This window comes from Ptychodera flava, chromosome 14 (assembly GCF_041260155.1).
Source record: "Ptychodera flava strain L36383 chromosome 14, AS_Pfla_20210202, whole genome shotgun sequence".
In the NCBI taxonomy this organism is placed as follows: Eukaryota; Metazoa; Hemichordata; class Enteropneusta; family Ptychoderidae; genus Ptychodera; species Ptychodera flava.
This window is the reverse complement of record NC_091941.1, coordinates 11,019,580-11,033,924: the sequence shown is the minus strand read 5'-3', so window position 1 is coordinate 11,033,924 and position 14,345 is coordinate 11,019,580. Positions and strand designations below refer to the sequence as shown.

The following is a 14,345-nucleotide window of genomic DNA, read 5'->3' as shown; positions in this document are numbered from 1 at the left end:
CATTCATGAATCAAACGTTTTGTCTGAAAAGCTCTTGCAAAGATATCTTGAGACAGACAATAATTATATGGTTTCTCTGGTTTGGCGAGTAAATCTTGTAGAGGATTATACAAATCTGTAATTGACCCTCATCAATTTGAGCCATTGAATAACAGATAGACAAAGTCTCATTTGATTGGATATAATAAACACAAAACGTTAAACATCCCAATCAAATGTACTTGGAAGAGTATGCATGAGAATAGTTGCACCACTGTTTGACTGCTAGAAGAGATACACAGAACAGTGGACACATAGACAGTATTTCACATTAATCATCAGTAGCTTAGGTAATTGTAAAGTTGGCGATATGGTACATAGCTAGAGACCCCCATGCGTGATAACATTGCCAAATTAAGTCAGTTTTATCCAAATGTTTTTGTCCACACTTATCTTCACTCTAGCACAAATTACAGAGTGGCAGTTGATTGTAACATTTTCACCACCATGGTTTGGCAAAATACCCATTGTTATCAATCGTAAGTGTGGACCTGTTTACAAAGAATTAGGGGGGGGGGCTAGGTCGAGGCATTTTCATACAAAGAATTAGGGGTAATCTGTTTTAAGGCATTTTAGTGTCAAAGAAAATGAAAATTGGCAAAAGCAGAAGTCATGATTTTAAGATTGAAAAATCCAATCTACTTGACACTTACTGAGCAGTGTCTCAACAATGTCGGCCGGTCTACCCCGGCGATGACGTTCATTTCAGCAAGAACTACAGTTGTCTTTTTGTCGCTGTGTAATTAGTATCGTGGTATAAGATTACGGCAATAAACCAGTCGAAAGAGATAAGGTACTCATGTCGGCAGAGAAGCAGGCAGCGACTGTTATGTTAGGAATCATTTAGGTCTGGTAATTGTTATTCTTGTCTTTGAGAACTTGCCGCTCGCAAGCAATATTGTGAGGTACTAGTGTAGTTTTAGAAATAAAGTGTCTGATGTAAATTAGTAATTGAGTAAGGTATCATTTAATCTCATCGTCTACTTTCCGTTGAGCATAACTGTAACGGTCGCGGATTACCGACCACGATATCTTTGATAAACACGCAGAGATTATGTACAGGCTTTGCGGTATAGTGCGCATGCGCTAGCTTCAACGTTAGGCTCAGCGTTTTGAACTCCGCATGTATCGGTACGGGCAAACACGTCGAGCAGACCAAAGCCGGCGCTCGCGCTCCGTACCGTCGAAAAAGCAAGCGAGGTCCACAAAGCGGACGTGAAAAAGACGGCAACGTGCGCAAAGGTCGATTTATATGTAAAACAATCCGACTTTGGCTAATACTCCCTGCAATAACGATCAAGAATGCAGTGAAGAGTCAGATTTGGCCGAGGACGCAGACGTTAACGGAGACGTGCTCAGTTCAACAACTATGAAAGTATTTGACACGCTGCTTTTCGAACATATTAGGCTATGCTGATTACATACCCGAGTCCAAAAATTATCCTGAGCGAGGTGAAACTTCTGTTAGTTGCGATAATTTTATCACTCTTGCTGTACATGCTTGGTGTTAGTATCGTGTTCTTTTATATTTTTAAACTCGAGTTTTCTATCGTGCAGTCTTTTCTTGTCTGCTGAGAAACCTTGAACAACACCGTACCCGACATCACGCGACATTTATGTCAAGGAGTTTCCCAAGCCAGTGCAGGAGTTCATACACACATAATGTAGATTCACAAGAGCAAGTTCACCGATCTGCTAATTTTTCGAAACGAAATGCAAATATTTTTTTATTTCATGCCTTTTCTTTCTTTAAATATAACCCAAAAATTAAATTATGTCAAACGTGAATTGCGAGGGTTCACAAATGATTCTTGTGTGCGTGTTGTCTAAACTTACTAGTATCAACTACCCGCAGACTCCACAGCTGCTAGCTGGACCTCAACACTGAACGTAAAACAAACCCGGCTCAACTTCAAGAAGTGCTGAAACTAGCAATTTTTCATATATGAGGGCAGTGATCGAAAGTTTGACTAAAAGTAAAAATCTCCGAAATAATTATGTGTGCGCTGGTATTGCGCAAGTCGAGTGACTCCACTGTAGACTAGTCGATACTCTGTCTCTCGGAACACGCTGTCGATGACAGCCTGCACTGTTCTACGCTACGGCGTGATTATTATTAGTTTGATAAAATCGGTACAAGAACACATATAAATAAAGTTTTAAAAAATAACACAAGTCAATCTCTCCCGTCGTAACGAAGGGCGACAAGTTTGCAGTGCGGTGCAAAAGCTAAGAAAATACGACAGACATTTTATGTTGTCAAGAGTTACGTGTGTTCGTCTCATCTTGAGGTAGGAAAACTAGCAAGTGACGTCCCGTTCACACACTGTCTGCGCTAACATGAACTTGACAATCACTTTTCACAAAGAACATGCATAAATTGCCGATCGCGAGACAGGAAGTAGACAACTTGAGTCAAGAACAAGTGAATGCCCGACGCGATCGCGCGACGACAGCACATAAGTCTCGATCGGATAGACTTTTGTACGCAAGTTTCGACGTCTTCGTCTTGACTGTGAACTCTGGTAACCAGATTGTAACCGTTGAGACAACAGTATACAGTTAATATGCTAGTTAAACGTTCCAAAAATGGATTAAATCGCTAATTACCCCTCTGTGTTTGTTGTGTAAATACCACCCACTGCTGGCACTAAGCATTTGCCAGTTCAGTGTATAATTTCTTTCTGTTTTCACACGATCTGCAATCCTAAACATATTCAAAATTCGCAAAACTGACTCTAAATATTTCAACTTATTCCTGGTGTAAGAAAATTCGCAGAAAATGGTGCGCGAGTCGGACTTCTTGGTCACAATGTGTGACGCATAGGTCGTTTACACAAATCGTCGATTTTCTCAGTTCCGTTTTTGGCAGTGCGTACATTATTCAAATAAGTATAAGTCGGCGGCGCCTGGACAGACTAGCCTGATTTTTCACCTGTGGACAGTGAATGAATATATCTTAAAGACCGTGTCTCAGATTTCCGATAAAGGCCTGGAAGTGAAGATATCCTGACAAACGTGAACAAAGGCCGATAATTTATGCAAAAAACGTCAAGTTGACACTTTGAAGGTGCATTGTGCGAAAACAAAAGCGAATTTCAAAAATTCGGGACACGGTTTTTTGCCCAGTATACCCAGCCGTCGATTGCCGTAAACAGATCACCAAGGCCGATTGGAGATTTGTACTTACACTTTTTTGAGTAAAAAAACTAAAAAACACGTGTTTTTGAGTAAAACAGCCGTATGCGCACTGTTTTTAAAAACTAACAAATTTTCTGAACTCTTCGGTGACCGAGCAGATAAAAAAAGTACCACATGTCGGGTGTGTGACCACGTCTTCTTTGTGAAAATGAGGATTGAAAATAAGTGACAATGAACCCGAGTCGCTACCTTAATAAAATCAAATGAGGTAAACCGTTGCACAAAAAAACTCCCTCCCCACCCCAGGGGACTGATTTCTTTCCCATATGGTACAAGCTGCAAAAACGGCCATGCATGCAACATTGATAAAATTTGTCTGCATTTCAAGCTGCATGTCCGATGTCGCGCGCATACAGCTATATTTACCGTAGTAACAAACCTGTAACTGTGAACAGCGCTATTTTGCAAAGACTTGTGATTTAAAACTTGACAACAAATGTTGCCATTGTTTTGTTTAATGAAAACAGGAGGAAAACGTTATGCTGTGTATTTTTGGGAAATGTGACCATTGAGTTTCCATCTGTGAAATCGGACGCGGAAGACGACATGGTATAGTCTGCATAGCCATTTGGTTTCCTGACCTGCTTTATTTACTTGCATATACAGCCGTCTAAGGGGCGCGCAGACTATGAGTAAAATCCGTATGATATTTATAGTCCCCATGGTCCCGTCCCCACGCCCTCCCTGTTTTCTGCGTATACCACTGCCGCGCCGATTTTATCCCTTGCCGATTTCGTCCCCGCACATGCGCAGACTATCCAACATGGTTTCTATTCATAAAACGGCCCCAGACATGTAGCCCCGAATCTGAAGCCACTTCCTTCTATCACATGTCAGCCGTTTCGACTTTTTGTTGAGAAGCATTCTTATTATAGCCTGTCAAATCGTATACTTGTACCGAAATTCCTGCAGATGAAACAGTATTGGTCGATAATGGGGTTCCCAGACACTTCGCACCAAAACCACTTCGCACCATACCATCTCGTCCCATACCATTTCGCACCAAAACCACTTCGCACCAAAACAACCTCGTGCCAAAACCTCTTCGCCCCAAAAATCACGTCGCCCAAAACCCATTGCGCCCCAAAAACAATGCCACTTCACTCTCGAATTTATCGCTAACCGTTAAAAGCTGAAAATAACCGACCACTGCCAGTGAAGTTTTAATCACCTTTCTATCATCCCAGGACTGAAATCTTGAAATTGTACACATTTCGAGAAAATGACATCGCATCACGCAATACCAATACAATACAATACTTTATTGCTCAACAACACACTCAAGGAGTGCGGTAAGGCAAAAATTACAAAACTCAGCAAACACTGGATGAAGCTGCTGCTGGGGGAGGAACTAAAGTACAAGAAATAAATTTGGCAAGAGGTAGTTTATCTTTGTGAGTAAAGATATATATGAACTTTTCTCTGTCATTCAAATCAAGAAGCCTGGATTATACAACTTGTGGATGAAAATAGACCATCTCGATACGTTCTGTATTTTGGACATTCTATAACAAAGTGAAATTCATCCTCAACTAAAGACTTACAAAACTTGCAGGATCTTTCATTTGCAGGAACTTTAGGAGTTGACCTTCTACCCAGTTCTATTTGTAGGTTGTGATCCGAAATTCTTAGTTTTGTCAGCCACCTCCTATAGGTAAAAGACCTTATATCTAGCAAGTAACTTTCAAATTCAAATTTTGTCTTAAAAAGTCTGTAAGTTCGGAGCTTATTCCTCTGCATTCCACACTTCCTTTTATCATTATGAATGTTTTTCAGCCATGTTTGTTCATAAGTTTCACATAAACTATCATATACATTATTAACTGTGGAATTAATATTGCAAACACAAGACCATATATCGCTCCCACTGTGAGAGTTCAATATGCTTTGTATATAATATACCAATCTGAATTCAACCTGGATGTATAAGCAGATCTCAATAAGATGTCATCTGATAAAACCAATCGATGCCAGTATTTGAGCATGTGTTTTATCACCATAAAGTGTATTGGATATCTACCCAGCTCTCCAACAACACCATCAGACGGTGCATTTTTAGAGACTCCTAGGATAAATCTATAATAAGAAATACTAACATCATTGAGAAAGTTACACTTGTCATTAATTTCATGTCCCCATATTTCACAGCCATATGTCATAATAGGAACAATTAAACTATCAAAGAGTGATAATGCAACTTTTACAGAAAGTGAACCACTTTGAAGGCCCTTACGAAGGCTGAAAAGAGCTTTCATTGCCTTCAATTTAGATTGTGAAAATTACCTTTGAATTTACCATTTGGGGTAATGACAAAACCAAGGTAACAGTACTCTTTCACTAAGTCAAGAGTCACTCCATTGTAAGTGAGTGTAACTCCTTTTACAAGATGATTACTTTTGTTGAACACAATAACTTTCATTTTCTTTATGTTAATAGTTAATTTCCATTCACGACAAAAACTATGAAGTTTATCTAAGCAGCTTTGTAAGCCTGTTTCAGATCCTGAAATCAATAAAAGATCATCAGCATACATTAGACAATTGAAAAGGAGTTTACCAAGTTTGATAGGACAGTCCTCACTGGAACCAAATGTACTGGGAAGATCATTTATAAAAATATTGAACAAAGTTGGACTTAAATTACACCCTTGCTAACTCCTAAATTGGAGTCAAATTCTTCAGTAAAGCAATTGTTACTTTTCACACAATACTTAATGTTGTTGTACATGGACTTAATTAAGCTATAAAAATTACCATTAATGCCATATTTCTGTAATTTCCAAAGTAAACCTGTACGCCAAACCCTGTCAAATGCTTTCTGAAAATCTACAAAACAACAATATAGGTACCTACGACTGGGACTATAGCTTGACTGAGAAAATTTCGCATAGACATGCTGATCAATAGCTGAACGCAAAACTAAAGATTATCTGCAGTTCTCCTCTTGCTCTGAAACCAGACTGAAATGGCGAAAGAATACCATTGCTATTAAGAAAGTTTATAAGCCTATTATTCAACACAGAGGTAAACAGTTTTGCAAGGCAACTATTTATAGAAATCCCTCTGTAATTTGACGGATCACATGTATCACCTGATTTGAACACAGGACCAAATATGCTTTTTTCCAAGCATTTGGAAACGTTCCTGATCTGAGGATGACATTGAATAATGAACACAATGGAGTAAGTATGGAAGAACCACCATATTTTAGCATTTCGTTCAAAATACCATCGACACCTGGGGATTTCCCCGATTTTAATTTACGCAAAGCTTTTAAAATTTCTGATACTGTAAATGAGGAATTAAGAATAAAACTCACATCATATTCATTGGCCGCTTCCATTTTTGTTAATTCAGAAAGAATACGTTTAGAAACATTATCAGTTTCTTCACAAGAAAAATTACCCAACTGCTTAAAGTGAGAAAACCATTCACTAGGAGAAATAGACGAGTCTATTTTCTTACTGACATGACTCCCTGAAATATCCTTCCACAATTTCCAGTAATCATTACGGTCTTCGGAATAAACCTTTTCTAACTTCCTCAATTGACTCTCTCTGAAAGAAGACCGTTTATATTTTAACAATTTTTTGTAATCTCTTTTCAGAGTGAAACATCTCCCTCTAATATGTGGATCATTTGGGTAGCGATTCAACAGTTTACAGCAATCTTTAAGATCTTTACGAAGTGAAAAACAAGACTTATCAAACCAAGGCTGAAAAACACGTTTTGATTTCTTCTTTTTCAATTTCGGCGTAACCTTACGCAAACAGCGATCTGAAACTTTGTGAATAATACCTTCAAATACTTTTACAATATCATCACAAGAATGGGAACTTTGACAGTCAATATTAAAATTTCTAAAGTCTTCTTGAATTGATGAACTTTGCAGAGTATTTAAGAAATCTTGTTTAGCATTATCATTCCACAAATATTTACTTGGACATGGTTTACACTCTACATCAACTGACCACTTCACAATATTATTTATATTCATAGAAAAACCTATTGGACAATGATCAGAGAAATGTGTAAAAGCATATACTTTGAAATAATCTATCCGGTCCACTAAATTCTTTGCAACAATACCATAATCTACTGTACTAAATCCATTTCCCTTGTAACAAGTTGGTTTTCCATAAAGATCCCCTGCAGTTCTACCATTTAAAATCTGTAAGCCGTTTTGAATGCAAAGATCAATAAGTTGTCTCCCAAAGGGATTGATACCACAATTACCATTATCCATTGAAATTCTATGATGTACGGAGTCAGGAATATAATCATTAGGTGTAGGACAGTGATTATGTCATCATGTTGAATATAATCTTGCAAATTACCTGTCCTAGCATTAAAGTCTCCTACTAAAATTATGTCTCCCAAACTCGAAAATTCAAGAATCTCAGAATGAAGAGCTTCAAAATAATCATTATTTACATGCATTACAGACCCTTGTGGAGGCAAATATACACAACACATAAAAACATCACTATTAAATGAGAAAAAATCCTTATCAAGTTTTACCCAGAGCAAGTCAGAAATTTTGAATTCATCTTATGGATACCTGACTTAAAGCATGACTTAAATACAACAACAGATCCCCCAGCAGCACGTTTACTACGTTTATGTTGTAAATTTCTATCAGATCTAAAATAACTATAACTATCAAAAGCAACAGTGTTTGACTTCGAAAGCCAGGTTTCTTGAATAACATTATATCAAATTGGTTAACAATTGATAGAAAATCTTCATCATCACATTTTTTTGATAAACCACCTTGGATGTTCCAACTTCCAACACGTAAAAAAGAACGCTTAAATTTCTTCTTAAAACAGCAGTACTCTGTCTCTGCGAGGCAAAACACATGTCAGTGTAAAAGCTGAATAACAGAACTGGATAAATGAAGGAAAACTTTATGAACAGCTGACTACAAATAGGAATAGAAAAAAGTAGCCAGAATAACAGGTGTGCTAAATTTAGCACTAGGTTGACAAAAGTTAATGGACACACAACAACTCTTTTGGAGCACAGTGTAATATTGTAGCCATTAGTGGCTGTATCCAGACAGTCCCAGGACATTAAAAACAAACAACATGAAAGGAAACAATGCTTCTCTTTGATGCTCTGTCACCCCATTTAATATCACTCATCAAAAAACCTGTGCCACCTGAATTTATATGAATTCCGTCACTGTGATACAGGTAACTTGCATTAACATATCTGCTGTGCTGGTCACAATCTAAAACTGGTTGCGATCACCCTGATCATATCTAGCGTATAAACCATTGCCATAATTATAGTATGGCCTTCTATTGTAGGGCCTATTTCCTTGGAAAGAATCTCTACTATCCACCCGTCTAAAATTTGACGGGGATCTATATGTACGAGAATGAGTGGTTACATCGCTTCTCTTTGTTGCTCTGACACCCCATTTAATATCACTCACCAATAAACTTGTGCCACGTGAATTTATATGAATTCCATCACTGTGATACAGATAACTATTGTTACCTAATCTATAATGATCTACAAAGACGCAGTGATTTATGTCAGAACATGCATTCTTAACCTTCTCATTAATATACTGGATTTGATTATTTAGAATGGAGTATTCACCATGGAAAGGTAAGATACCCGACACAATAATCAATGCTTTAGGACAGACATATTTAACTTCTAATCATTACACAGTGAAATTATTCCATCAATTATTACATCATCACGTAAGTAACCAACATCATTCGACCCTATATGCAAGATTACAATCTCTGCATCAATATTATTGACATTTCTCAAACTTGAAAAAGCTTCATCAATATTTGAAGCTCTAAGCTTTACAGAACGCTTATTCTTATATAACAAACTCGTGTTGATGTACTTAGTAATTGAGTCACCTAATACAAGGACATTACAGTTCACGTTACGACCGTCATCTCTTATGAATCGTGGACGATGCGGACCCGATATGCGAGACTGTGTCCGGCGATATGTAGAACTCGTCCGACTATCAGCTTCATCACGCTGCTACGACGCGATTCATCTGGACGACTCTGATACCGGTTAGCGTACGCGATCGGAGTACTGGGAGTTGGAACGGTAGGCGAACGCTCTGTCGATTGTGAGAATTTCGCTGGGCTCTGGTTTACCGCGGAAGACGGCGGTAGAGGATCAGACCGAGGAGTATTCGACGGGATTGGTTCTGGTGTTGTTGAATGAGATGTTTGCGACTGGCACGGCACGCGCACGCGCACGGCACCTGAAATGTACCATTTAGTAGTTGCGTGTTTCTTTTTTTTTGTAATATACCGTATGGTTTCATGGAAGAATAAATGGTTCGTGGTAGCCAAGTTGTAGGTAAAAACAACGTTATGATACATCGTGGCATCGATGTTTTAGCCTGTTTTAGGACGAGTTGACGGAAGTATACTTTAGTGAAGTGGTTTTAGTACGAGGTGGTACTGTGGGCGAAGTGGCGTTGGACGAGGTAGTTCTTGGGACGAGGTGGTTTTGGTGCGAAATGGTTTTGGGACGAAGTTGTGTGGGGCGAACTGGTTTTGGTGCGAAGTGTCTGGACCCCGATAATGGGGCGCAAACTGGCAAGATCGCGTACGCATCCGAGGCATGGCCGAGGTACGTCGTGGTAGCCTAGATGTTTAGCCCCCACAGTGTTGTCAGTAGAGCTTTATTGTCATTGTAGACAGCCTTATGTTAGGGACACACTGATGGTTCAGTGTCAAGAATGTAGACGATGGTACCACAGCTCATGTGAGAGTACCAGAAGATGCATGTTTAACAAAATATCAGTTAGTATGTTCTCCTTGTTAGTATACATGTTAGGGCATGATAAATAAACTTGGAATGTTGCTTTCACTGCAGAAATTAGTACAAAATGCTAAGACTGTCATTACTGGATGAAATAAAAATTATATTTTCCTTGTAAACAATATACCAACGCTGTTTCATTTTAGTCGCCTCATACATCATGTAACCACACTCTATTGATAGAATAAAAGATGAAAGTATGACAACGCAAAGATAAATCCATTATTGAATATTGTATTGTTGCATTGCAATTGGAGACAATAAAGGCATACTCATACCCTAACGTTTAGCATGAATTTATCACAAGGTGTGAATTCACATGGATCTTTGAAAATTACCCCCAAAATATGTTCATAGCTCCATTCCATATGTGTTATCTGCCAAAAAAATCTAAATATTTTTCGTTTGCTTTGATTTGTTTGAAAACGTATTGGGGGTATGCCATTAGAAACATGAGAGAATTTAATTTCTAGGGACCCCTTGAGTTTCAAATGGTCACTCACTCATAAAAGGCAATGATCCAGTTACTCACCGGCCTTTGGCATGGCCGGTTTTTTCGCAAAATGTCCTAAAGTTTTTTGTAATTTCTGACAAATGGCTGAAAAAAAATTGTCACAAACCAACTTCAATCGGCCCTTGAAGCATAGTTATAGCTGGTTCCACACTTGAGATCGTAAACTGCGTAAAAGTTATTCAAAGTGGCAACAAGATTTTTGATTTGGCTATTGAGTTGGATAATCATTTTGGTCATCTAGGGGAGCCCTGCAGTTTATGCGAATGCAGTAAACTAAGTGATACTGACAGTTTCATGTTTGCATAATTTGACACAACGCTAGTGGTCTATTATAGACTTACCTTTAATGCACTCACCAGAATTGCCTATTTAACATCAAATATGGTAACAAGTCAAGATGACACACAATGACACTGTACTGTGTTTTTTATTGAAATACTTTACCTCCCTCAAAATGTATTTTGTCCCCATTTAAACCTACTATGGGTCACTGTGTCCCCATGCTAGCAAAACCTGGGTGAAACACTGCTTAATTATTGTATAATACCGGATAAATAATTACAGTAAGAAAAAATGAATATTAATTAATCTTATGAACATTAATGAATGCAAAAATGTCCCCCAATTATCAAAAGAAGCCCCCAAATTGAAGTCCATGGGCCAAAATGCCCCTACTTTCTCATCCTAGATTCAACACTGTGTATTGAACAAATCATATCCTCACACCCTTCAGAAATCGTTTAACTGTTAACCATCAAGATATGATGATGAGAATTAAAATTTAGGGACCACTGATATTTGAGATGGATTTCTCAAGTGTTCTCACAGGGCCATCTTATGGAAAAGCTTTTCTGTTGTAGATGAACCTGTATGAAAGTTAAAATTTAAAGTTCGAAATCGGCAACTGCAGAACCGAAATCGGCAATCTATGTTCCAAGTAAATTCCCGGAGTAAATTACACCGATTGATGTACTTCCCAAAACTTATAATACATTTTCTACTAATTTAGACACATAAAAGTGACCACCGGATAGATTGTACGAAATAAATTTTAGCGTGAACTTGGATTTTGAGTCGAGGGTCGAAATCGGCAACTGCAGAACCGAAATCGGCAGCTATAGCAGTTCTATGCTCCAAGTAAATTACACCGATTGATGCACTTCCCCAAACTTAAAATACATTTTCAACTAATTTAGACACATAAAATTGACCACTGGATAGATTGTACGAAATAAATTTTAGCGTGAACTTGGATTTTGAGTCGAGGGTCGAAATCGGCAACTGCAGAACCGAAATCGGCAGCTATAGGCCTAGCAGTTCTATGTTCCAAGTAAATTACACCGATTGATGCACTTCCCCAAACTTATAATACATTTTCACATAATTGAGACACTCAAAAGTGACCACGGGTAGATTATACGAAAGAAATTTTAGCGTGAACTTGAATTTTGCGTCGAGGGTCGAAATCGGCAACAGAACCGAAATCGGCAGCTATAGCTGCCGATCTTATCCCAGTGAAGCCCTGTTGGATAGTCAGCACTGCGCTGCGCTGGGGACGAAATCGGCAAGGGATAAAATCGGCACGGCACCACAAAGTACACTCCAAGCGTCATTTACAGGGACGGCACCAATTATTTTGACGATGAGATACAGCTGGATATTGATACACTACCGAATTAGGTTGTCAGTTTGCTCACAAATTTACCCTTTTAGTGGTCAACTTTTACAACTTTGCGCCAACATCAGACAGACTAAAACAGCAGGTGACGCAGCAAGATGTCTGTAAACTAATTTACTATGTAGTATGTTTATATCTTTACAGCAGCTATCAGTTTCAATGGTGACACACACAGAGACTGGTTGCCAAGTTTTACAAGCAGTTCAAATTCACGGAGAGGTGGTAAAAGAACGACGTTACTGCAAATTTAGACTCAGAGGACAGTGTTCTTTGTAGTTGAATATCAATAAAGTTCATGACTTCAAAAATAATAGAGTGATGTGTAAAATGAACAAACTTTACTTTGGTTATCAACAAATGAATGACACCACATTACTCAATGAGCTGACATCGGGGCCTACTTCAGTACGAAGTGAACTTGGGGGTTTCAGGCTATTTCGTGAACGTCATTTGTTTTCCTTTGAAATTGAGGAGAGGGAGGGAAGGGTTTCTTCGGTACATACCCCATGAACCAGTTAATTCTGCCGTATCTCACGCCTATTAATGCTTGGTTTTACACTTTTGTAGTATTCAATATGCTCCAGAACATTTGCAGTCAGTTTTTTTACCGATGTTCCAGATGATTTGCCTGGCAGGAAACTGCCAGTTTTCAAGTACCGCAAAACAATGTTGTTGGCCGTTTGCTTTGAAACACCACCACAACGTTTACCAATTTCTGAAAATGACAGACCGTTTAAATACAACTGAATAATCTTCTCTCTCACTTCAGCTGGTGTCGTCAGGGAGCCATCCATGTTGTGTTTTTTGTCTGGTTCAACGTCTGTTTGTACAAATGTACAGATCATTACGCCAGTGAAACTGATAGCTGCTAATTACGTGTCAGCGTATGTATACAAAGCCCCACCATGGCTGGCAATACCAGAACATGTCGTTGTCTGAGTTTTATTAGACTAGAAAGTTGCTGACTCAAAGCCCTGACTTCCAGACATTGCTATCGCTACTCAAACGTTCTGATTCTTTCAGATCGATTTGTGTTGTTAGTTTTAGATTTTTTTTGAAGTCATGAATTTTATTGATATTCAACTACAAGAACACTGTCCTCCGAGTCTAAATTTGCAGTAACGTCGTTCTTTTACCACCTCTCCGTGAATTTGAACTGCTTGTAAAACTTGGCAACCAGTCTCTGTGTGTGTCACCATTGAAACTGATAGCTGCTGTAAAGATATACACATACTACATAGTAAATTAGTTTACAGACATCTTGCTGCGTCACCTGCTGTTTTAGTCTGTCTGATGTTGGCGCAAAGTTGTAAAAGTTGACCACTAAAAGGGTAAATTTGTGAGCAAACTGACAAACCTAATTCGGTAGTGTATCAATATCCAGCTGTATCTCATCGTCAAAATAATTGGTGCCGTCACTGTAATATCACAACTTATTATAAAGCACGGTCCTATATATTTTCCGTTGCGACACCGTTGTCTATGAAACAATCACAATGGCATACTGGATCGCTCGAAATGGTGAAATAAAACTGCAAATAGTTGGTATGGCTTCGTTCGACCATGGAGGTAGCAGAGACTACCTCCATGGTTCGACGAAATATGACCCTAACACATACTGACATAGGGTCAAACTCAGCTCACCTGTGTTACATATCGACGTTTCAGATGTTCCAGCGGCATCGGTATCTGTTCTCGTTGGTAAAGGAGATACTTGATAGTTTCCATGACCAATCTAGATTGTAAATGTGAGGGAACGTGGCCGTCAAGTCTCACGTCGCAGGTTTCTACTGATGCGATCTTTCTTTTACGGATTCCCCTTGGCGCCTCCATTTTGAAGTGTTCAAGTTCGTTTGTTTGTTATTTGTTTGCACGTCCCGCCATCCTCTCTAGACTCGTTCCTTGCCCTATGGGGGCGCTACACTGCGCTACGCTGCCGTCCTTCCTTCTGTCCGTTTTTGGGTGCGATTTCCGACGGGAATCCATGCTTTTTGGCGTGAACGAACACTTTCGTTCTACAGCTGTGGGCGGGGTCAGACCTGCCGCGTTGTGATTGGCTAGCTACTTCCAATTGACCTCATGATAACCTCTATTG

At 38.9% G+C, this 14,345-nt stretch overlaps 1 protein-coding gene across 1 annotated transcript in view; it reads right to left on the bottom strand.

The window, feature by feature from the left end:
• Nucleotides 1-14,275, bottom strand: part of LOC139149332 (MAD2L1-binding protein-like) — an 18,844-nt gene extending 4,569 nt beyond the window's left edge. The window contains exon 1 of the mRNA XM_070721047.1: nucleotides 13,895-14,275. Coding sequence (XP_070577148.1) covers nucleotides 13,895-14,083 — 189 coding nt within the window. The 5' untranslated portion in view covers nucleotides 14,084-14,275. The remainder of the gene's footprint in view (nucleotides 1-13,894) is intronic.
• Between the last annotated feature and the right edge of the window lie 70 nt (nucleotides 14,276-14,345).